The sequence below is a fragment of the Gymnogyps californianus genome, chromosome 6 (assembly GCF_018139145.2).
Source record: "Gymnogyps californianus isolate 813 chromosome 6, ASM1813914v2, whole genome shotgun sequence".
Taxonomy (NCBI): domain Eukaryota; kingdom Metazoa; phylum Chordata; class Aves; order Accipitriformes; family Cathartidae; genus Gymnogyps; species Gymnogyps californianus.
Window position 1 is genome coordinate 16,287,590 of NC_059476.1, and position 24,367 is coordinate 16,311,956.

The 24,367-nt window shown below is 47.8% G+C and overlaps 2 protein-coding genes across 3 annotated transcripts in view; one reads left to right on the forward strand and one right to left on the reverse strand.

The window, feature by feature from the left end:
* ARMH3 (armadillo like helical domain containing 3) overlaps positions 1-18,120 on the reverse strand; it is a 133,934-nt gene extending 115,814 nt beyond the window's left edge. Inside the window, exons 1-9 of one of the 2 annotated variants that reach the window (XM_050899030.1) lie at positions 17,438-17,501; positions 11,225-11,414; positions 10,521-10,632; positions 9,992-10,048; positions 9,710-9,856; positions 8,283-8,390; positions 7,062-7,154; positions 6,108-6,182; positions 5,337-5,423 (exon numbers count right to left, since the gene is read on the reverse strand). In XM_050899030.1, coding sequence (XP_050754987.1) covers positions 5,337-5,423; positions 6,108-6,182; positions 7,062-7,154; positions 8,283-8,390; positions 9,710-9,856; positions 9,992-10,048; positions 10,521-10,622 — 669 coding nt within the window. In that variant the 5' untranslated portion in view covers positions 10,623-10,632; positions 11,225-11,414; positions 17,438-17,501. Of the gene's footprint in view, positions 1-5,336; positions 5,424-6,107; positions 6,183-7,061; positions 7,155-8,282; positions 8,391-9,709; positions 9,857-9,991; positions 10,049-10,520; positions 10,633-11,224; positions 11,415-17,437; positions 17,502-18,067 lie in introns of those variants that run through there. The other variant, XM_050899031.1, reaches the window with a different exon arrangement.
* A 446-nt stretch (positions 18,121-18,566) lies between these two features.
* On the forward strand, positions 18,567-22,572 carry HPS6 (HPS6 biogenesis of lysosomal organelles complex 2 subunit 3). The gene is made up of 2 exons (XM_050899412.1): positions 18,567-18,585; positions 18,897-22,572. Exon 2 carries the CDS (start codon positions 18,912-18,914, stop codon positions 21,369-21,371), a length of 2,460 nt encoding a protein of 819 aa, XP_050755369.1. The 5' UTR covers positions 18,567-18,585; positions 18,897-18,911; the 3' UTR covers positions 21,372-22,572.
* Positions 22,573-24,367: the final 1,795 nt, after the last annotated feature.

A 24,367-nucleotide genomic window follows, 5' to 3' on the forward strand; every position in this document is an offset into this window, starting at 1 on the left:
ACACGCTAAGGCTGCTATGCCTGGGACACCTCTTTACTGGCTCAGCCAGGCAGTCTCCTGATTTTATTGAGAAGAGAGGGAATTTCTGCTCCTCTGCTAGCTCATCTGTCAGTCTTGAAAGTGGAGCAGCTGTCCTGCAAGCCTGTTATCTGTGACACACACACTGTTATGCAGCAGGAACAAGCAGTGAAGCTGGGACTGAACATTACTGTTCTGATATCTCCCTTTTGCAACACCTTGCAAAGATTGCTTAAAGGAAGGAGGACCCAGGAAGGCGTGACAATGTTACAGACTCATCTGATGCTGGGTTAGAGCTCAACACTTTAACAGTTTACAACACTGAGAGCTGGAAGTCCCTGGAGAATATAAATTCCTTGAACTTAGCTGAAAAAAGCACACAGGCTCCATCTATAAAGATAAGTCCTAATAATTTAGGAAGTATTTTAGATTAGCAATGTACATTTGTTTTTCCTGGTTTATATGTGTCAGTGCAAAACTAACAAAGTTGATTTGGAATCAGGACAGAGAAGAAAAGGCTCTATATATGTATTAAGTCCAAAGTGGATGGGAAGAATAAAACACAAAGCATGCATCAGATGCAGCCCTACAAGTTACACAGTTATCTGACTGATTTGCCCACAGCTTGACAGCGAGTTAAAAATAAGGCTGATCAGAAAACACCACTCACAATTATTTGGTGCTTTGGGAGGATCAGGCTTTCTTTTTGGTTCAGAAAAGAAACTGATCAGAACAGACCAAAGCTCAGCCAGTCTGTCAGCCTGCCTCCAGCAGCACGCAGCCCTGTCTGCTGTCTCAGAAAAAGACAGAAAACTCATGCAGAACCCATCTGTGCATGAAGCATGCAAAGCCATTTCCTTGAGGCTGGAGTAGAGGCTCCTATTGAGTAACAATATATGGTCCTCTCTGTACAACCATGCTCCCCTTCAGAAATTAAATTTAGTTAGTGTCAGTAAAGCAGAAGCAAGCTTCACAAATCCATAATTAAATATAGATGAAAATCCATCCATGTAAATATATCTTAGTTTTGCTAATTTCAGTCATTCTCTTGCTCTCCTTATACAACAAGGATAAAGTCTCCACACCACAGCTCACGCACAGAAGAGAGGCCAGCCTGTGACTCATGACCAATAAAAGTGATGGGGCTTTTCCAGGCAACGGGCAGCAGGGCTATGCTGGACTAGAGGCTGCAGGGTTATCCTGGGAGATACTGCACTGACCAGTGCCACCAGGCTGCCCTGAGACCTAGTCATACACTCCGTCCCATCACAGAAAGGCGGGGGGAGTGGGTTCGTTGTCATCTCCAGCCTATGAACGAACAACTCTTCATGCTCCTGTTGCCCATGACTTTCCAGGATGCATGCTCCATGTCTCCTGCCTCTTGGCAGCAACATGTCATCGGCACATGGCTGATCGGGTCATGAAGCTGGCCTAGCTTGCTACAGATCTCTGCCCTCTATCTTTTCAATTGTCATTTCCATATCTGCAGAAGTCTGTTTAATAATTCCTGTCTGAAGTATTCCACTCCCCTGACACATTCCATGCCTCCTCTAGATTTCCCTAACTCCTTAAGCAGCGAGCAGACGACTAACCAGTGCAATCCACACACTGTATTACTCTATATAGGACAAGGCAGTTTCTAGTGCCTTTCAGTGTGCAAGTCTGTACCAGTGTGATGAGAATATTTCCTGTGCTGCCCACAGGGCATGCAGTTTGCTCCTGCCCCTCCTTGAGGGCCAACAGTTCCCGTTACTGTCTATGAGCATTAGTCTGCACATCTACGATGAACGTCAGCAACCTGCAAGTTGTACAAGCACTCCTAAGCCCACCCCACACTCCCTGCCTGCTTCCCTGTTCTAATCCTGCTGTTTCAGAGTTCAGTTCCCTGGGAATAACAGCAGAAGTTTTAAAAGTCTAAATTACGCCTGCCACTTCACAACATGCAGAAACATGCAACAGCCTTGAAAAGTGGTTGATAAGCATTTTGAAAACTTCAAAGAGTGTCAATGAAGCGGTTACACAAACTTAGAAATAGCTTCTGCCTCCAGAAAGAACTCAAAAATATGATTCTCAGCTCTTCAGAGAACATAGGTCTTTTCATATTGCTGCCGTCAGATAACAAACACTATAGCTTTAAGGTCTTCTTGTCAGTGATGAGGTACAGACACAAACTCCTGGAACCTGGGAATACTCAAGATGTCCTCCACAAACTACCCACCATTAGATGCCAACAATCTCATAGAAATGAAGGTGGAAGCTGTGGGGAGATAATTACCAGGTAATTTTTAAAGCAATCCCCAGGTAAGACATGCCATACAAAGCGAGTATTATATGAAGAAGCACACAGGTCTGGCAGAGGGAGTGAGATCTCCTCCATACCCCCAAATGTACCTCTGCCTCCAACACAAACCTATGGCAAAGAATTTTTTTGGTAGGAAAAGAAAGTAGGAAAAAAACAAGTTAATCATGTATAATCCTTAGTTAGGTGCTTAACTTATCTTCACATCTGTAACACAAACGAAGGCCAGAGTCCACTCGATTATCCCTTGCAAGACTTTTCCCTGAACACTCATTAGGGATGATTCAGCAGCTTTGCTGCCAGCCCTGATGAGGCCATCTCCTCTGCAGGCAGGCCATCTTGCAGGGAATTGGAGCTTGGATAATTACTCTTTTTGTTGAAGAGATTCATTTAAAATAATTTGAGTTGTGTGAGACCTTTTTTTTTTCCTTTAAAAAAAAAAAAAAAAAGATTCATTTTCTGACTCTTCAATGTTGGTAAGTGTCTCTTCAGCACCTGTAGTTGACTATATCAAGGAGAGGCAAGTGCATGTAACCGGACATGAAGGGCTGTCAGATACACTATATGTTGCCAGACAAGCACACAAAGGGAAAAGCCCACGTTTTGACTAATTTCTTTCAGCTCTGCCTAGTAAAAGACACAATATGCAATTCTAGCAGGTTGAACATGAGGCAAAGAAATTTCCACTTAGATGTTATCAATGAATCTAACTATTTAAAAGTCATTACCTGATTTTATGTTTTAACTTGCTATTCTAGCAGCCCATGCCTTAAAACACTGAGAAAGTGATCAAATAAATACTCTTCCTCACAGCATTTTCTCTGCTTGGCAGCCTTTTGTGTACACTGAATACCATTTTCCTGATATAGTCAATTATTTAGTTAGTCTTTTATGTTTCTCTCACATAGTATCAAGGTAAAAATATTTTCTCTGAAATCAGGACTAGTATTAAAAAAATATATATAGCTGAAGACTTGAATAAGTGTATACTTGGAACAACTTTTGAAAATTATTAGGTTTCAGATCAGGGCTATCCCTTTAAAGGTTCCATGTAAAGACATGTAAATCATTTTTACTACTAGAACAGAAGTTAATGAGCAAGCCAAGATGGTAATGAAAACACGGACAGATATTCCCCAGGGAATTTGAGAGGAGACTACAAAATTCACATCCCAAAAATATGAAAGAACATCCTGATGCAAAACACACTGGTATTCACATTAAAGACAGACACAAAATCATAGTCAACTAATTAATTTTCAGCCTAATTAGATTTTCTTAAGCAGCTGGAAACATAATTTAGCAACCAATGAAGTTCAGAACAAAAGAGAACCTATCAACTCCAGCACAGTTAACTAAAAAGAGAACTCCAAAGGATTTGAGGCATGAAAGTATGCTGCAATACACTGACAACCAGGCAACCATCAAACTGAGTCTAAGGGCCAAAGAACAGCAAATGAAAGCAGCTACTCTACCTAAGGACAAAGATTATGACTGCATTACTACAGGCTTTGCTTGTAGCGCTGCTTACAAAGGGCAGTGTCAGGCAGCCATCATATAAAGCCTTTCTTCAAGTTGCTTTCAACATTGCCAGATGAACTACTCAAGCTGAAATTCCCCTTGCTCCACGTCTGCCACAGGTTGGATTGTACTTTTTAAACATCAGCACAATTTCTTTTGGGTGCCCAGTTTGAAGACATCCAGGACAACGTTTTCCAAAGCACTCGACCCCAACTCAATACTCTACAGAAAGCTACTGCAAAGAGCAGAGGACAAGTCTTATGTACTCACGGCACTCTACCTTACTAAGGACATAAACTATACTATACAGGGGTCCATAGCTCAGGGATGGGACTACACAGCTCTCCACCTTTTGACCTGAATGTTGCAATGAGACCTCTGGTCTTTCCAGTCTGCCCTCATCAGTAACCCTACCCATATCAGTCCCAACAGTTTCCCTCATGGCCATATACCGAAACCAATCTCCATGCTCCTGTTCCATGCTACCATGGCACAGACTGCTGAACAGAATCTGTAATTCATGATTCTGACAACATTCACAGGAATGAGAAATTAGCATAGATTACTTTGACACTAAGCGTAGCTCCTGTCTTTGCCTATTCTCTAGGTCTATTCATAATTCAAAACAAGATCTATTATAAAACCAGGTAGGCTTTGGAGCCTGCCTCCTCCCAGTAATTCTGTTGAGGAGGGGGTATTCCAGCACTTTCATTTTCTGCCAATCTAAGTATATTAAGATATTCCTAATGATGGAAAAAAATAAGATTGATCATTAAAGCATCATGCCTCATGCAAAGAAAAGCCAACATTAGGTGGTTTTTTTGACATTTGAAATGTTTCTTTTTCAAGGTGATGAGTAACAGAAAAAAATGGGAATACACCACAAAGTAGCACAATCAGTTTAGAAAAAGGAAGATGAATGAAGTTTCTCAGAGAGGAATCAGTCAAAGAGACAGAGACAGACTGGTCTTGGAAATACTAGCTGTGATGTTTCAGTTCATTCTTTGGTCACAGCTTCACCATCTCTTCTGGGGATCTGTGCTCTTTCAGTCTGCTAGTCAGGTTCCGCATCACAAATTCGGTCTGAAGCCCAAGATGACTGACAGCTCATTTTAATTTGGAGATTATGTATAACCACAGTCACACACACAGAGGCAAACATGCAAGTTCGGCACAACAGTAACTCTTCCAAAAGGACGTTCCTCAGAATACTTTCATGAAGGAAATGAAATCCCCTAGGTAGTTTCTTTCACACTTGCTCAAAACGAGCTGTATGAATATCATACACATTTGATTATACACATACGTCAGAGACAGATACAGTTAGCATAATATGACTGCCTTGCAAAATTTCTGTAGCTCTGTGCTGGTACCCTGACAAATGTTATAGCGTGTACTGCTAAAAACTGTACTGTAGGCCGCCTTAATAATTCAGAGGCCAGTGTAAATTAATGAAATAGAGAGAAGTGATGTTTCTGTTATCCAGAAGAATACCTACCTCATACTTTCTGTAGTTGACCAGCAAGGCAAGAAGGACAACAGCATCATAGCCGTGCTCCCTGCGACTAAGTGGGCTGGACAGGATCTGGAATAAATAATCACACTGTTCTGTTCAGGCCTGCTTCAGGAAGCTTGCAGTGACTCTCAGACAGTGCGTGGTCGTGAAACCTATGCGTAAGAGCAAATCATGTCCTAACTGAAAGAGGATATTTAAGGTTGAGGGAGTGTCCGTGCTTCTAAGAAGTTCTGCACACAGAGAAGCTTATTTATCACAGAGACAATGCACATAGGCTTTCTGGGCATAAAGGGCAAATATATTTCTCAACAGCACTGGAGAGTATCTCAGTGCATCACCAACATTATCTGTGCATGTTTTCTGGGTTTCCCCAAGCCCAGTTCCCTTCTAAAAACTATAATTTATCAAAGGGCAGAAAAAACTCAATATATCCAGAATGCCTTTTGAAAAAAGTTCCTCCGATACAGGAATTCTCTGTGAAATTAGCCCAGAAATCTGTTCAGCTTCTATCTATGCACAAATGTCTCAAGTGAAAATACTTTAAATACTCAGTAGTGACTAAAACCAGCAGACTAGAGCAAGGAGGAGACAGCATTTAAAAAAAAAAAAAAAAAAAAAATCTATGACTGAGCTATGAATGGAAGCAACACACAGTGCCAGTCAGCTATGCTGCACTGAAAAAGCTGAAAAGCAAATATATCACTGAAAGCTCTCACTATGGAAGAAGAGCCCCTGCAGTAGAAGAACCCTTACCTGTAAAATAGCTTCAAATATGCTGTTAATCATCACGTACTCCAGGATGGTGTTCTGGCTAATGTTATCTGTCACCTGAGTACAAACACAAGTTTTAAAATCTCACCCGAAGCCTCCCATGATGTTGTAGCTGCCTCTGGCACACACTGGGAACAGAGGAGTTCTACTACCAGACAGACACATTTATCCAGAATCTCACACTTAGTCAGCAAGTCAAGGTGTGACTAGCAGTAGAGCTAGACATGAAGTAAAAGAAATCTGTCCTGCCTCCCACCCCTCTCTGGCAAGAAGCATGACCCACGTACTAAGAGCTCCCCCTTTCCTCTACAGATTGGTATTTTACACAGCTGCATGACAACAGCCATCAGCAGCTGAAGTAGGCTGCTACACAGGAGGCAGAGGATGAAAAAACAGGGCGCATATGCTCCACTGAGCACTTTCCCATCATGAACATGGCAGCGAAGACCTCCCCCGCGCTCAATTTTCTCTTATCGCAGCCAAAATAGTTCACAGTTGACCTTCTCCAAGAGATGACGAGTGGTCATTTGTTCCAACTTCCTCATTCTTCGCATCCTCACCACTCTTGTCTACTCCACACTTCCTGTCTTTCCTCAACTCCTCTCCTCTGCTCCCTTTCCATTTATCTGAGACTTCTTAAATATCTTTTTCCCTAAAAAAGAAGTGTGGATCCAACTGACACTTCCTCCTGTGTCTCTCCCCTTTTGCCCCAGTTGGCACCTATCTTACAAGGTGAAAACAGTCTGCTAGTCTGTATTGGCATCGTGGTTAGAGCAATGATGCATATTCTGGGCTGACCCTTGTTCTCATTCACAATTTCTTTCCCCTTCTTAAGCTTCACACTGCAGCATTCTGCTCAAGTTTTGAGACAGTTCCATCCCTCAAGATGTGGCTCATATAAGCCTTTAAGTTATTATACAGCTGGTATTTATTTACCGTCACCAAGCAGAGAAGTAGCTTCAGACACAAGCTTTTGAGGCTTTCAGAACCTTCTGCACAGAGGAGCGAGTCCAAGCTCTCCATGAGATTCTAAAGAAGAACAATCACGTTATTTAAAAGTAATATTTAAAATCATTTGAAATGTTTGTTATAAAAAGCTTTTTGGGAGATTCAAATAGAAGAGCACCAAATAAATGCATGTTATTCCAGAATCAATAATTGAGCCATTCCTACTGTTACATAGGCCACATTCACACTACTGTTTCTCAACATTGTTTTGTGTTAACTACATTTTAATGACTACAGACATAACATCATGATCATTTTCCAAGAGTTTTCTCTAGATGCATGAGAGATTTTTGTATACATATAACAATAGATTTTATTCACAAAGTAATTCTGAGCTCTATGAATATGATCTTCCTTTTTGTTTGCAAGACAGTAATATGAGTGCTTTCATTTTTCAATATTCCATTTTACTTATAGGCACCATGAGATTTTTTGTAAGCAGCACACCTCCAATTTAATAGTACATATATTAGCTATGATTAAAAATAGATACTATATAGCTGTTTGACAGATATTCATAAATAATTGTTTTCCAAATACTAAGGTACAGGTAATACAGTTATTCTTAAAGGCAAAATGTAGTTCTGATAGGTAAGTTACTACTTAATATTTTCCCCAAATGTACTACTATTTGTAGAGAGATGAAAAATTACTACTTTTTGCAGAGAGATGAAAGATACAACAGGAATTCAGCTTTATCACTGATTACTTTGTCATTTCCCAAAACTCAACATCTTTACAGCGAAGAGCATCAAATAAGTTTAAAATGGTACATGTGCTGATGGAAATGTGAGAACACAGGATATGACTATCAGCTAAAAATTAAGCAAAAGGTATGAGGTTCAATACTAGGTGCTAATGGCTTATGACAGCCTTTTCTGGCCTTATGATTTCTTAACCATAGTGACTGCACAGCATAGAACTAAAGGAAAAGAAAGAAAAGTGTTCTGTTATATTACTAACAAACATGGGGACCCCAAGTGTCTTTGTGCCACTAGCAAGTAAAGAACTTCAGGACAGCTGTTTTCAATAAGTGGCTGGAATATTTCCCCCAAAAGCTGCACCTTGGTAGACAGACCTGTCTACAAATCACTGCCCCTGCAACGTGGCTGCTGTGCAAACTGTTTCTCTACATTGCCAGGGCCTCACCTTCATACATAGCTCTGCCTTATCAAAACCCACAAGCATGTTGATGATGTCAAATCCAGAAGTGGATTTATTCTTCTGATGGACACCCCGAATCAATGCACATAAAGTCTGCAAAGGGAAAAATGAGAGGGTAAGAGGCAAGGCAACACCCACAACTCAACAGCAAAACCCACCCTTAGACCCTCTCCTAGCACTGGCAAAGCACAGATATTTAAATGAATACCATCAGCCTGGAAGCCATACATTTTGTCTGACCTCTCCTCCACCTCTGTTGTTTCTAAGGAGGATCTTGGATGCTGAAAACTCAAAAAAATTAGAGAAGAATATATTTGTCCATATTCTTCCTGTTTGTTCACCCCTTCACTTCACAGCACTCTGAGGAAAGGTAATCTTACTGCTTCTTATGTCCAGACCCAGTTTGTACCAGACAGGACCACGATCTATAGCTGGAAAATAGCTAAATGTGGCTTTAAGGCCAAAAATATTGATCAGGAAACTGCAAGGCAGAAGCAGTGTCCAATATATGGATAGACATACCTTAGAGCTTTCCAGATTAATTTCTTATTTCAAGCATGCCAAAACATACAACATCCATACAACATAGTTTATAGCAAAAGTATCTGCTGTACGGACAGACATAATGTGATAGAGAGCACAAACTTCTGTTTGGTTACCACACTGCTATACTAAGTCTGACCAACACACTGTCTCTTTGTCAAAAAAAAAAATCCAATGTCTCGTACAGGTGACTTCTCCAAACCTGAAATTCATATCCCATATTCCTACAGCTGAGAGAAGCTGAGACAAATGCATTCACCAAACTGTAATAATCAGCCTGTGAACTAGTAACATCAAACATCAAGACTGAGGAGGGGAGTCTCCCACACAAGACATGGGACAGCACAGCTTTGGTAAGGAGCAACGTACAGGAAAACGGCTATTAATTCTGGGTGACAATTCTTCACAGCTGCCAATTAGGAAGTGTCCAGCAGGGACAGTCCCCTGTATAAATTTCACACTAACTTCTCCAGAGCTCTATTTAATTTTCAACCCATATGGAAATTCAAAAAGGAGGCTGAAATGAGGAAGAACAGGCGAAAGTAGAATACAGACAAAGCTACACAGATTACTCTTGAGCCCCCAAACTGACAGCCTGCAGTGTCAACAAGCCCCTCTTGTCCCCTCACTGCCATCCGCTTCATCCTGCACCACGAGATCCTCTTTAATTCTGAAACAAGCCATTGTTCTTCAAAGACTAAAGAGACTAGGAATGTTTGTAACCTCCACAGACAATAAGTAGCAACTGCTCTGTAGACATCACTTCTCCTCAGAAGCAAAGAAATGAGCACGAGATGTTTGACACCAGCAGCAAATACACTGCCTCATCAGAAGCAAAAGAGGGCATTCCCTATCTCTCAGCATGGTACCTGTAATGCATTGACCACTCTGATTGGGTGCTCCTCACCCAGTGCCTGGATGCAGTGCTGAAACAAGCAGTTGATGTTATCTTTTATCTTCATTAACTGTTCCCCATCCAGAGCCTCCAGCTTGCCTTCCAGATATTCCAAGTTGACCTGTCAGGTTAAGAAGCAGTTCATGCATGTTACACAACCACTGACACCTTAGAAACGCAAGTCCTTGCACTGACAGTCTGCCACTTTGTAGGCAGAACAGCAGCAGCAAATCAGAGGATGTTCAATTCCTATTACCTTCATGAGAAACAGCTCCTCCCAAAACCTAGGGTTGCATTTACTGGGGTCCTCTGTCTGAAAGGAAAAGGAACAGCCACGAGAGCAAACAAGAAGAAATCATTCAGGCAGAATTTAAAGAAAATCATTATCATGAGCAGCTCAGAGTCAGCATCATCCCACTGGATGACCAAGTGGTCTCACAATATAGAATTCTATCTACACAGATTCCCAGAAACAGGACAAACAGAAGCAGCTCTCACAATTGGCATGCCTCTGTTTATTTTCTGGATTATTTTTTGAGAAATACTTGAAAAGCCGTGACTTCCCATATATCACAAATGATCCTGGTAGACAACAGGACAAAGTGACATTAAGGAAAAGAGCAGAATACAGAGCTCTGCATGACAGTAGGAGAGCCTAAAGCGTGTGCCTACATTGTGCAGTCCTTACCTTGGGAAAAGAATCCACCATGCAGAGCCCTCAGCACAAACTAAACCAAGAAAATTTAACACAACACTTTAGAAAGAAGAGATGCTCAAGTCCTTACCGTGAAAATCTCATCATACATCAACACAACTTTCTCTTTCAATGGCTTCTTGGAGGCTGAAGATTTCCGGAGCAGCCCACCTTTCTTCTCTGTTTGTGCCATGCTGTATACCCTGAAGGTAAGAACAGACAAAAAAGGCTAAGGAAACTTGAACTTTTCTTCAAGGCATATCTGGCCCGCCTTAACCATGAAAGACTGTTTCACTGCACTGAAATACTAAGTCTCTCACAAGCTGAAAGTAGGGGCTTTAATAACTATACCAGATAAGAAATCAGACCAAAGGTCCCATCTAGTCCCATATCCCATATCAAAAAAAGATGCAAAAGTCCAGACACAGGCAGATACAGAAAAAGCCCCTTATGGATAAATTTTCTTAATTCTTCTCTGCTAGAAACTGATTCATGATCCAGACCAATGCAGTTTACATCTAGAAAAGTATGTATTTTTTAATCTCATTGCATGAACTGTGATACTTGTTATCAAACGGATACCCAGGCCTTTTTGACACTGGTCAAGCCTCAAGGACATCTTGTGACAAAAAGCTCCTGAAACTGTTTGAAGAAGTCTTCTGTCATCTGTTTAATTTGCTGCGTACCAAAGCACTTCAGATTCTGCTTTTGCACTCTGAGGTGGCGTCCAACACTAGGAAACATTTGGCTGCAAAGCCTCCCTAAAGCACTTCTGCTACCCTTGCTCATCCCTACCTCTGCACCTTGGCATCCCTCAGCTGTGCCAGCTGCTCTGCAAATCAAGCCAGAGCAGAACGCCAGCCTCAAAAGCATCACATGTGGTTCAGTTTTCGGAGGAGGATGGAGGAACACAGGGGAGAAGCCTTGCAGGGATTCTTTTTTAAACCAGATGAATTTCCTGATCCATGTGGCAGTAAAGGGTTTTCTAGAAACACAAACAGGTTTTACTGTAATTAATTGGTGTCTCATGCTTACTGGTTAACTTAAGGAAGTATCATTATTACAAAATGAGCTGTTACAAAAAGTAACAGCCATAGCTGTAGTCCTGAACCTTCTGTGACAGTCAACCCATTCCAGGGGCTGAGAGTCAGAACGCATGACTTGCCATGTACTCTCAACCTCATGTCTGATGCTACAAAGCACATCACCACTATGACCTTGCAAATATGTATTTATCTGCAATCGCAGATTTTTCTGGCAAGCATCACAGCTTTAGCACTGTTCTAACCTCGTCTATCACCGCAGCACTGTCAGAGGTACTTAGCAGAAAGGGAATGCCATCCCTTCTCATATCCCTGAGCTCCCAACCTTTCTCCCATACCTCCAAAGGTAATTACACACACGGCAGCAGCATACCTCAGGCAGAGGCTTGACTTAAGTCATGCTCCAGAAAAACATGGGCAGGCTCTTGTGGTAGCTGCACTCAGCCATGCTAAATTATGCATAGAGAGGTAAGTTCACTGCAGTCAGCCTCTAAGACCCCAGAGCTTTCTGAGCTGGCAGCCATGGAGACAGCTTTGGATTTAGCCTCCATCCCAGACTGCCTAAACCCCTTCCACAACCACAGCATGTTTAGATCTGTCTTTCCCTCAAAGAGCGAGTTCCAGCAACTACTGAATGCCGGCTCCAGATCTCTTCTACATTCTTTCCACTGCAGACACTTTTGATTGTCTTAAACTACAACTAGGTTCTCAACTAGGACTCAGGCTCTCAGAGTCGGTTATTCAGACATCCATCCCTTGAGCTGTAAATCTCAGTTCTCAGTGGCAGGAGAACATCTTTGGGCCTAGAGAAACAATGCTGCTGCAAAAGACCCTACCCCAGGTGTGAAGTGAAAGAGCTCTGCCTGGGTGGGAAAGCAGAGAGTAGGACAGAGAGCAGATCTCACATCTGAAAAGCTGAGATTTATATAGAAAGGCAGAGAGGTATTCTGTCTTCCCGCTAGAAAGGGAATATGCACAGCTGGCTGGTTAAGGGCTGGTGTGTGTGCTGGGGTGAGAATGGAAACAGCCCCAAGACACATTGACAGATGAAAGCATAACTACTACACCATAACCTTCTGTAAATACCAAAATTACTCCTGTAGCCTAGTAGGTCTATATATCCAATTAAGATGGAAAAAGGTTTCAGTCTAACAAATGAAAAAGAAAACATTATTCAATCATCTTGATAGCTTCTCTTTTACAGACTTTGCATTATTTTTAAACTGTCATGGGAAATAAGACATTATTCTAATTAGAAACATAATTGGAAACAGAGAGAAATCTATTAAAAACCAAATCAAGAACGATGTCACTTTTAGCCTAGCAATACAAATCTTACCCAAGATCGCACAAAACAATTTCCCAACTAGAATTGTAAGTTTCTGAACCTGAAGTAGCTGCCAGCCCCAGCATACAAACACATCCATCAGCGTGCTTCTAATTGAATTACAACTAACGAATCCCAATGTCAAAACTAATAAACTAACTCAGTGCTTCTAGGTCAGCGTTCTCACATCAAATGTGTACGTGAATGGGAGGGGATCAATACGCTCTGCTTAGTCCCTGGACTTTGAGAGCTGCATTTTAACACTCTTCCTACATTTCCAGAAAGACAGAAAAATCTAAATCCCAAAAGACACAAAGGCTTGATGCTGGGTAAGCATCAGAGGGATCGCATGATCATGTGAAAATTCTAGTCTCTGTCAAAATGGGACTTAGGATTCATATTCTCTCAACTAAAGCTGCACAGAGCACATACAAAGAAGACTGCTAGAGGCAAGGATTAAATAATGTTCTTGTTTATAATTTGCTATTCTACAAATGAGCATATGGAGGAGCAAGGGGAGAAAAGTAAAAGTCGCCTTTCATGCCAACGCTTTATTAGGCTGTGCTTGTTTCATGACCTATGATGATCAGGCTGTACAAATGGCTTTTTCTTTTCACTTTATGCAATTACATTTTCTAGATGTCATAAAGACAGAAACAGGAAACTGCATTTTGCTAATGGGGACCTTCTAGGCAGCCGCAGAAAACAACAGTTAAATGCACAAAACATTTATAAATAAGTTGTAGAGGCGTCAAATTATCAGGACGCCATGACAGCTTATGAAAACAATGACACTGAATATAGTTAACAATTATCCTTTAAACGCATCACATTTAAAAAGCATCAGTGCATTTTCCACATTTTAGGTTTAAATGGATAATTTATTCTGTCAATAGGTCAGTCCCATTAACACATGCTGCTAAGTGACTCCTGCTGTAGTCACTGACTGCACAGGAGGACTACCCCTCAGGGCCAAGAGAAGCACACGCCTGTGGATTTTTAGAACAGCAAGTACTTTGCTGTGCAGCAGAAGATCCAAGATGCTTCATCTGGAACTAAAAGAAACCTCAACAGAGCACGAGTCTTGGCAGCTCAAAGGCAGGAAGATAAAAGCTACGGCAGACAGAAGTTCAGGCAGACTCTTGCTTTATCTATCATCAACCCCAGAATCAGCTGATCCAGTCAGGAAGAAAGGGATGAGCACATCCAACCATCCACCTCCTTTCCATTTCATTCCAGAACTAATAGCAGAGATTCCAACCAAACATGTGACATTCTGATGAACACATCTGTTAGCTTTTCATTAGAATATCCACAGGAAAAATGAACCTGACATTTTGAGTCTGAGGTTTACTCAGACTTGTGCACACTGAAAACTGTGGCTGCTCCACATTGTCACTCAGCTCCTGTACAGACTTATTATTATTCCACAGATCATCTCATAATAGCAAAAATACTACTCTAGAGAACATAACACTAATGCACATCTACACTATAATGACATCAGGATCCAAAACTTGTAACTTCTGTAATCTTGCATGCAGCCCATCAAGCACTGTATTTTGCATTTAATTGCCTCAGCTAACAAACCTGAAAGTTTTCAAGATTACAGATGCATATACACAACCCCCACATACAACCAAACATGAATAAGTGTATTTTTTTCAGTGTGGACCCCTCAAAAAAAAAAAATACTGTAACACTTCTTGGCTAAATAAAAAGAAAACAAACAGATGACATAAAATGGTATTTTCACATATCGATTTACTTGGCAAACCATTTATTCCTTATCTGAAAAAGGTAGTGCAAATGATGTGATCTATATTAGTTTGTTAATGCCAAAGCCCTGGTCCTCAATCAATATTTATAAAGACTCTGAAAAAGAACTGAGATACTTTTGCTTTTAGAATCCAATATCCCTTGACTTGCCACTGCTACTAAGATTGGACTCACTTGTTTAAATATTTCAAGGCTACTAATTGCCTCCACCACCAATTGCATGCACTTGGGACCCAGTGTGATCACGCTTTGCCTTTCAAGTTATTCTGCAGGTATATCACTCAAGTCTAAAGGAAAGTTGTTCAAAAATTATCTCAATCATGCAAGAGAGGGGGATAAACCTCTGTCTAAAAGTTAACCTATAGCTTCTAAAGCAACACGTTATAAGCCAAGTACTCATTCAACTCTTCAGCGAAGTTCCAGGAAAAGCTTGCACTAAATCCACGTGATGAATCTGCAGAGTCAATATTGGACCTGAGCGACAGGCAGTTAAAACACAGGTTCCAGCACTCGTCCATCACTGGAAGCAAAAGACAATCTGCACCCAGCGCAAGAGTTTATGAATCCCAATGCATAGACAGTGCTTGACCCAGTTCAAGCTCCAATATTAAAACCCCCAGGACAACCCAGCAGCAGCCTGGCAGACCACCAGTGAAAACAGAGAGAGGAGGAACACCTTGGGCGAGATTTTGTCAAGGCTTTAGCAACCATCATGACCAAATTCCTGCTACAAGCCCTTCTGAAGCTTATTCTCCACCAACTCTTGCATTGGCGGTTACGGTTTGTGCTAGTACATTCACGCTGCTTTTATATTTCATCCTTTCTTTACAACCTTATTTGTATATTGTCCATTGGAACGAAAACTGGTCAGACTGTACCTTTCTTTACAACTGTAAGGTGCCCAATGCACCACCAAGGGAAACAGTAACACTGACAGTACACAAGCCTTGGATCTATCTAGCAGAATTTCAAGGTGCCTTCATGAAGTACATAACGAGAAATACATTCCGAGGCTGTGCTGATGACAAAAACCCACATAGATCCCACTTCTTTTTCTGCAGTACCAAGCAACATAATCTCCAGTACAGTCCCAGTATGCATTTTTACTAGCAAGTCCTTCCATCCCGCTCAGAGCGGTAGCAGTGTATGTGCTTCTACATAGTACAATCTAAAGTTACCCCACTGCTGACCTATTTTTCCCCCCTGAAAAACAGGAAAAGCAGCTTCCTAATGCAGATATAGCCACAGACTACCTCCCACTACACCTGCTTTAGCAATGATATAAAAGAATAACATCCAAGCTACATTTTTAACACTTCATCCATAATTGCCTTTCATTTCTCTGTCCAGTTAAAATAACACCCAATCCATCAACTTCACACCATCAACTAGTTAAGCTTCTTCCTGTCAAGTCCATCTAGAAAAGTGTCACATGCTTCCACCTCCATCTGTTCACACCATTTTTCCAAATTAGTTTTTTCATTTCATCACGCTTCCTTTCCATATTCCTGGCTACAATGCCCAGCTCTCTCATGTCAGAAAGTCTCTTTGGGTTTTCACTTTTCAAGCCCTTCAGAATCCATCCCACCTAGTTTACCATGAAATATTCCGCACTGCCTCTACACTCCCACCTAAAAGCTCATGCCACTTGAAGACCTTTTCAGATGTCTTCCTTTTGAAGAAAAACACTCTCCCTGTAACCTTCCCCTACCCTTTTCCTATGGCTTCAGCTGTCGGTGTGGATCCAAGGCCCATGCTGAATACAGTGCAGCTGCATGACCTTGGCTCCGACTTTTGAGGAAGCTGCTACGTTCTAAGAAGCTGCACAGTAGAGCCACACCAAGATAAGAAAAGTAGAGCTGCAGAGAGGGAACATTTTTGAGATATGGACCATTAGTAGCACAAGCACTCAGGAGGAAAAACACAAACATAAAAAGGTTTAAGTCCTAAAACAAACAAACAAACAAAACCACCAGGAAGCCAGAATATAGCAACTCAGCAACTTTGAGCAGCAGAGGCTGACCCTTCCCCTCCTGAGCGATGTCTGCATGGCTGCCTGGTGTGTTAGCAGGGGTGGTGAGCAGATGAATGCTTAGCCTAGCAGCTCATTAAAGCCCCACTGTTTCTTTTGTGCATGCTAGCCAATAACTGTTTAACATTTTTACGTTGTATGTATGTACCCTGCTTGCAAAGTCTCTTTGCACACAGCAGAAAGTGCCCTAAGTGACACAGACAGAGGATTACGCTATTATTATTGGAAAACCAAACCGATGTCCTTTTTTCCCCTCCCTGAAATTCCTCTTAAAAATTTTTGTCACACTTCCTACTAGAGCTCAGACAGCTGGTGAACTGCAATCACCACATATCGCAACGATCCAAATTATCTTATTGCTTTGCATATTCCACCCACCTGCTCAGCCCGAATTGGCTCTCATTATATATTCAGATTACAGTCTCTGCTTAAGAGCAAACTTTCTTACAGTGACATACGCAACAGCGTTTTGACTGAGGCTACAAGCTTGCTTATGCAGCAAGCTGCCTCTGCCTTCAGCATAATAAACGTAACAAGTTCCCACTCCTTTACCATTGTTTACTGCTCCCCTTTGCTTTGCCAATACAAGTGCTTGTAGGACCGTGAGGTAAAACGGATAATTAGAATGATCAATGACCAAAGAATATGCCCTGCTCACTCTTTTTCTAGAAAGAGTTATCTTGAACCCAAGTCATGGCAGCAGCCAGCTGACACCGTGGCCCATGAGCAGCTGCACCAGCACAGCCAAAGGGTTGGGCAACTCCAGCCTGCTGCGAGGCCTCCTCAGGCAAGGCAGCCCTCACTGCAGGGCACCCAAAGGCACTTACTGCGGTAAGGCGTTATTACCGGTAACGGCAGCGCTGCAGGCAGGCGGGGAAAAGAGCGACAACTTCTTAAGCAACAGACTTGTGTAAAACTACTCCCGCACGCCCAAAGTCTCCAGGAGGCGGCCAGGCCTCACGCAGGGCAGGGTGAGCCGCGAGGGGCCCGGACACCGCCCGGGGTCACCGGCCCGCGGAAGGGGCTGTGGCAAAGCAGGCTTCGCCCCCCCCACGCCCCCCCACTGAGCCCCCCCCGGCAAGGTGCCGCCAGCACCGGCTGCCCAAAGGCCGGGGGGAGACTCCCCAGCGCCCCCGAGAGCCGGGCCTGCGTGGAACCCCCGGCGCGGCCAGCGGGTCGGCGGGCCCCGCTGCCGCCGGGAGACGGTGCCCGGCGAGGCCCCTCAGGGCGGACACCGTCCCCGACCCGGGGAGAACCCCCCCCCCCCGGGGCAGCAGAGCCCCAGGCGCCGGCGCCGGTGCCGGTGCCGGTGCCGGTGCCGGTGCCGCCGCCTCCCCGCCCCGGGCCCGGGTCGGGGCGACCGCTCAGGAGGGCGGCGGGGGGCGTGGCCTGGCCCCGCGAGGGTGGGGGGGCCACGTCCGCCCCCCCTCCCCCCCCCCGCCATCCCCAGCACTTACCTGCGGGCGAGCCGTTCCCCTTCCCAATGCGCAGGCGCCGCCGGCAGCGCTGCGCATGCGCTTCGAGGGGGCCGGGCCGCGCGGCCCTAGCGCCGCCGGCACGCGGGGTGGGCGGGGGGCGCTGTCAACGCCGGGCCGCGCCGCCCGCCGGTTCCCCGGGCGGCCCCGGTTCCCGACGGCCGGCGGGGCGGGCAAGGGCAGCGGCGGGGAGACTCCTCCCCGGGCCGGACGGAGCTCGCCTCTCGCTGAGGAGACTGACACACCCACCCCTCGGTAAAAAATGGCCCCTCCGCCTGCGAGGTCTCGCAGGCCGCCCCTGGGCCGCGGCCCCGCCGCCCTCCCCGCACCGGCGACGGAAGTAGGAGAGGGGCGGCCCGGGCCGGCGCGGCGCGGCTCCGCCCGGAAGCCCGCGGCCTCGTGATTGCGCAGCGCCGCGTCGTGTTGAGCCCAGGCGAGCCGCCACCGGCCCGGCCCCGGCGGAGGGGCGCCCCGTCCCCGGCAGGCAGCCGCCGCGGCAGGTAGGCCCCGCGGGGTCCCGGCGGGAGGCGGGGGGGGTCCCGCGGGTGCCTGGGGAGGCGCAGCAGCGGGGAATCCCCTCGGGCGGAGATGGGTGTCCGGGGAGCTGGGGGGCGGCAGGTACCTCGCGGGGCTGGTGCCCGCGGAACCGGCTCGCCGGGGGAGGAGGGTGCCCGGGGGGTCCCTGGGGGTCGGAGGGTCTTCAGAGACCCCGGGGAACAGGGTGCAGTGGGGGGGGGGTCCTGGGAGGGGACTCTGTGGCAGCAGGAGCTCCGTGCCCCTGCTCCCCCTGGTGCATGCTCTCGGTGACCAGGGCGGGCGCCCCAAGATGAAGCGAGCCGGGATGCTGCGGCAGGTCTCCGACTTCAGTGACTTCAGCCGAGGCCACTGGCTGCAGGAGCTGCTGAGCCAGGGAGAAGAGCCCAGCCGTGTCCAGTCCAGCCCCGATGGGCAGCACATTCTGGTCCTGCAGAAGAGCCGGCCACCCCCCCTGCCCCGGGTGATGGCCTTCCAGCACCACGGCATCAGTGGAGCCGACCTGGAGAGGAACTGGCAGCCGCCCCAGCCGGCCCTTGTGGGACTGCTCTTCCTGCAGAGCCCTGTGACACTGGGCTCCTGGGTACTGGCCATTGTGTGGGAACACGGCCGGACTGAGGTCTGGCACTTTGTGGTGGCCGTGGGCTGGCAGCTGCTGCAGACACTGGAGCTCTGCCAGGGTGCCCGGGCACGAATCGTCTCCATGTGCAGCCAGGGAGCCAGCCTGGTGTGGTGTGAGGAGAGACCTCCCCTGGATGCCCACTCAGACATGAGCAAGTGTGCCTTCAGGTTCTGTGTCTGCACCCGTGCTCTGGAGGTGGGGGAGCAAGACGTGCGGCTGGGCACCGTAAGGATAGTCCTGCACAACAGCCCTGAGTACCAGGTCCTGGCCTCCCCCCAGCACGTCTTCCTGGTGCCTGCCACTGCCAGCTTTGCCACCACTTCCAAATTCCTCCTCATCTGGCATCCTGAGAAGGCAAAGCTCACCATCACAGCCCCTTCTGCAGGCTTTGTCCACAGCAAGGTGCTGCGCTCCAGCAGCGAGTCAGACTTCAGGAAGCTCCTGCTCGGTTCTGTGGGTCTTCTCTCAGGTTTGGCACCTCTGGATATTCATACCTCCGCTGTGTCCAACAGTGGGGGTCTGCTGCTGGTGAGCACGAAGGGTGCTGTGAACATGGTGGAGCCAGATGGGACACAGAGACATATCTTTGACCTGGAGGGGGGCCCCCTGGCCCAAGGAAGTCCTGTCCAGCTGAAGACCTTTGGCAGCATCCTGGCCTGCGTGCTGGCTGGGGTCCTGTACCTCGTTGACCAGAACAGTGGAAGGCTCATAGAAAAGAAAATCCTGAGCATGAAAGGGGTGCATTTCCTGGAGTCCCCGGGAGAGGAGGACAGCATCCAGCTCCTCACTCAAACTGGTATCTACAGCTTTAGCTTCTCCAAACCTGAGGACAGCAGCAGACCTGAGCCATGCCTGGTGGAGATGGTGTTCGAGGAGGCCTGCAGATACTACCAGAGGAGGAGCCTGAGCAGCTCCAAGCTGACGGTGGAGAAGCTGAAGAAAGGTGGTGTGTTCCAGGCTCCCGTGGCCCTCGCTGCCATCCTGCAGCACAGTCTCTGCCAGAAGCAGAAGCCAGCCCGAGGCCTCCAAGACACTTATGCCAAGCTGTTGAGCACAATGAACCTGGAACTGCAGAGCTACATGAGCCTGGAGCTCCTCAAGACCTGCGTGGTGTGTGCCCCAGAGAGTGAGGTGGAAAGCTACTGCGAGGAACTGGTGGAGCAGGAGGTCAGCCGTGTTCTGCGCTCTGATGTGGACAAGGACAACTTGGCCTACCTGAACTCCATCTTTGCCTCCTTCCCCAAGGCTGCCTGGAAGGCCACGAGGAGCTGCCTGCAGCTGCAGCAGAACGGGGATGGCCTCTTGGTAGCGAGGGCCACCCCGGAGGTGTGGAAGAAGGTCCTGGGAGGGCCGCAGCAGGAGGAGGTGGGTCAGAATGGGGTGGTCCCGCTCTTTGAGCTCATCTGCACCTCCTTCCTGAGGTTCAAACCCAAGTGGCTGCCCAGTTTTGTGGAGCTGACCCAGCAGTACGTTAGCATCTCTTGGCCATACAGCAGCAAGGAGGGCCCAGAGGGCCGGGTGCCACTGTACAAGAGAGCGCTGGGAGTACTGGCCAGGAAGAACAAGCGCAGTGAGGCAGATGATGAGATGGAGCTCGAACTGTTGCTCTGCAGCAAGAGGCCTAAGGCTGTGCTGCAAGCTCTGCACCTTCTTATCTGCCTGAAGCGGTGGCAGCGGGTGGTGGAGGTAGCAGAGAAGTTCTCCAAGCTCAGCCCCTTGCTTAACAAGGAGATATTCACCACGCTGCTGGCAGAGTTTGCCCAGCACCGGGAGCTGGACCCTTATCTGGACACACTGTGGCCACTGTGCCCTGCTGAGCTCACAGCCTCGGACATCCTCACCGTAGTCCTGCAGCACATCCCTCGCTCCCAGGAGGACCCAGTGCCCTTCTCCAGTGAGGGGAACCAGCTGACTGTAGGCTTGCTCAAGCCATTGCTGCAAAGGGTTGTGCAGCGTCCCTGTGTCCAGGACGAGATGTACTCGGATGCCTTGCAGAGCCTCACCTTTCCCCCTCCTACCCCACCCCGAGAGCACAAGATCCCGTCAAAAGCAGCAGCCGATGATGCCCCTCAGCCACCCGTGGCAAGGACTTCCTCCCCCTCGGCACTGGTACAGGGTGACACTGCATGAGGGGGGGAAGCACAACGGGATCCCAAGCCTTGGGTGCATGAGGAGGGGAAAGCCGCATCCACCCCAGGAAATCCTGCCCTGCCTGGCAGTACAGAAGCCTGCTCCTTTCTGAAGCCTCCCTGCGGCAGCAGCTCGAAGAGTCAGTTGGGTGGCTGGGGTTGGGAGATCTCATCTGAAGCCAGGGCAGGCTTTCTGACTATTTCTAGCAAGTGCAATTGTGTGTGCCCCAGTGGAGGAGCAAATGCTGGGTGCATTTGCAGATGAAAGCGCTGGCTGCACTACAGGACTACAGAACTGCTCCCTGCCCAAAGCACTTTGTTTTTCATTTGCTTGGCTCCTTTATAACTTCACTTCTACTTCCCTGATCCTCTAGGAGTGGTGGTGGAGTGGTGGTCAGGGACACACACAGTCTCCCCCCCCCCCCCCCGCCCCAATTCCCTGCTCAGTGGGTTGGGTGGTGCCTCCAAGCTCTGCCTGTGAGAAACTGGGCATGTTTCTTGCAGTGGGGTCACCGAGTCCTGCTGCTTTGGGCTCAGTCAGATGCTAAATGCCAGTGTGGCGCAGCTTCGGGGTACTGGGGGTCCCAGCACATGCGCTGGCAGCTGCAGCACTCTGTGCGATGTCTTGCTGCAACTCCTCTGGGATCAATCCTGTAGCTGTGACTGATTGCAGCTACTTAGCCGAACAGAGCAGCCTAATTCCCTTATCTCTCTATCCCAGACGGTACCTGAACTCTTCTGAGCTGAGAAGCTGGCAGCAGCCTGTGTGAGCTTGGGGCTGGCCCTGCCTCTCCCTTTCCTTTGTGGAAGCTTAGATTATGCTGCAGGACACCCAGACCCTCTGTTCCCATCTCTCTACCTTTGCCCTTTGCACACAAAGGGGCTTTGTCAGGGTTGTCTGGCTCATATTGTGCCTCTGTTTGCAAAGTCAGTGTAACTTGAGAGCAGTCATGCAGGAAGATCCAGGTTCCAGCCTCTCTCCGGTGCTCACTGCCTGGCCCCCTCCTCCAGGAGAGAGACCCTGGCTGTGGCTTTGCCCCTGCATTCCAGGCTGTGGTGTGAAGGAGCTGTCTCTTGCCTTGCCAGGCTGGCAGAGCCTGGCTGGGATGGGATGGGGGAGATTCACCTGCATTAGTCCTCTTGAGAGTGGGGTTATGTGAGGAAGACAGACTCCTTTTAAAAATAAAGGTTCCTAAAGCAGTGCTGGGGAAGTGGTGGATGTTGTGAGGATGTACACCCTCCGGAGGAGGGCAGTTTCATTTTGCTTCTGGTAAAAAGTGGCCAAGCTCAACTCACTGTGGTACTGCCCAGCGTGGCTCACCGCTGGTACATGCTGGGCTCAGAGATCGAGCTGTGCCCGGACAGCCCATTCCCTCTGTGGTACTCAGCTCCTTACCACTATGAAGCCGTGGAGGCAGGAGTCTGCACGGGAGGGCAGGAGTGTGTGTGCTGCAGAGAAGGGCCATGCAGGCGGTGCACGGTTGTGGCTGGGCCCAAGATAGAGTTGGGGAAGGGAGAAGTTTTTCTCAAGAGCTGCCACTTGTCCCTTTGTTTCTGGCTGGAAAACCAGCAACAGGGAGCACCAGGCTGGCCCCAGCCGGAGCCTGCAGCTGCGGGCACGCAGTGGCAGAGCTGCCGTTGGAGGGATCCTGGTTTGTCAGACCGCTGTAAGGATGTGGCAGGGCCCCCAGACAAGGGCTCGGCTGCAGAAAGTCCCTGTGGTGGAAAAAAGTCTGGCAAAGGGGAAGAGGAACTGCTGCAACGGTTCTCTAGAGGCTGGCTGGCTATTGATGAGACCTTCCTTATGGCGGGCCTTGTGCTGTGGCCGTGGGGCGCTGCGAGTTTCCCTCCCACGCAAGGGAAGTGGATTCTGGCAGCTGCCGCTGACATGAGCGGAGGGAGCCTGCCCTGAAAGGAGAGCCAGCGGCAGCCACTGTGGGCATTTTGCAATGAGCCGTCCTCGGCTCTTCCCCGAGCAGCTGCTGGCCCTGCCTGACGCTGCTCTCGCCTGCCTGCCAAGGCTGCTCACGAGGAGGAGGATGGACCCAGGCCCCTCTCAGAGCCACAGCTTCAGGGACTGAGATGCTGCCCTGGAGCAGCACTGAATGGGGAGCTGTGGAGAGCAAGCCCCACACCTTGGCAAAGGCTGTGCAGTAATTTGGGGGGAGATTTTCATTGCCAGGGCTGGGTTTGGATGCAGGTGGCCACGGTGACGCAGCGAACAAGGAGGGTCAAGCTCCCTGCCTTCCAGCGCTAGCTCTGCAGACCAGAAAAGGCCGTGGCTGGAGGCTGAGCAGAGAGGGGAGCAGGGAGGGAGCAGTGCCCGCAAAGCCAGCGAGCGGAAACTGAAGCCAGCAGCAGTCCTGCGCGGGCTGGTGTCCCTGAGGCACAGCAAGGGAAGAGGAAGTGGGGAACACTGTGTGGTGGGGATAGCCTGGGGCTCGGGGATGGAAACCTCCACACGCGGCCCCTAGACAAGCACAAAACAGTCACAACTCGGGAGGTTGAGGATTTAGGGTGGGGGAGAGCAAAGGCAGAGCAAGTGGAGACAAAACTGAGCTAAATGCTCTCCAGAGGGGTGCTGGGAAGTCCCGCCCCGAGGACCAGAAAGGGTGGGCATCCCTGGGGGGAGCAGGGGCTGAGCCACCACACAGGACAGATTCGGCTGGGTGATAGGCAAGCACGGGGCTCTCTTTGTGGTCAGGACGGGTGCTGCGGGAAGACAGCAGGAGGTAAGGCCAGTGCAGCTTCAGATAACGCCTGAAGGAAAAAATAGTGATCAGAAGATCTGAAGGCAAATGGAAAGTGATAAAGCAGATACACGTAGCGGAGGGTGAGCTGGCCAGCTTGGCCCCATCGCTCGCTCCAGAGAGACTTGGACTTTGCAACGAAGGAAACGAGTCAAGCTGCTCACATACATCCCCCGTGCCTGACCCGGCTTTCGGGATGGTTCCTGTGCTTGCACTGAGGAGCAACACAACGCAACACCTGCGCTTG

Coding starts and splice junctions, on each gene's coding strand:
- HPS6 (XM_050899412.1), top strand. CDS start 18,912: ATGAAGCGAGCCGGGATGCTGCGGCAGGTCTCCGACTTCAGTGACTTC.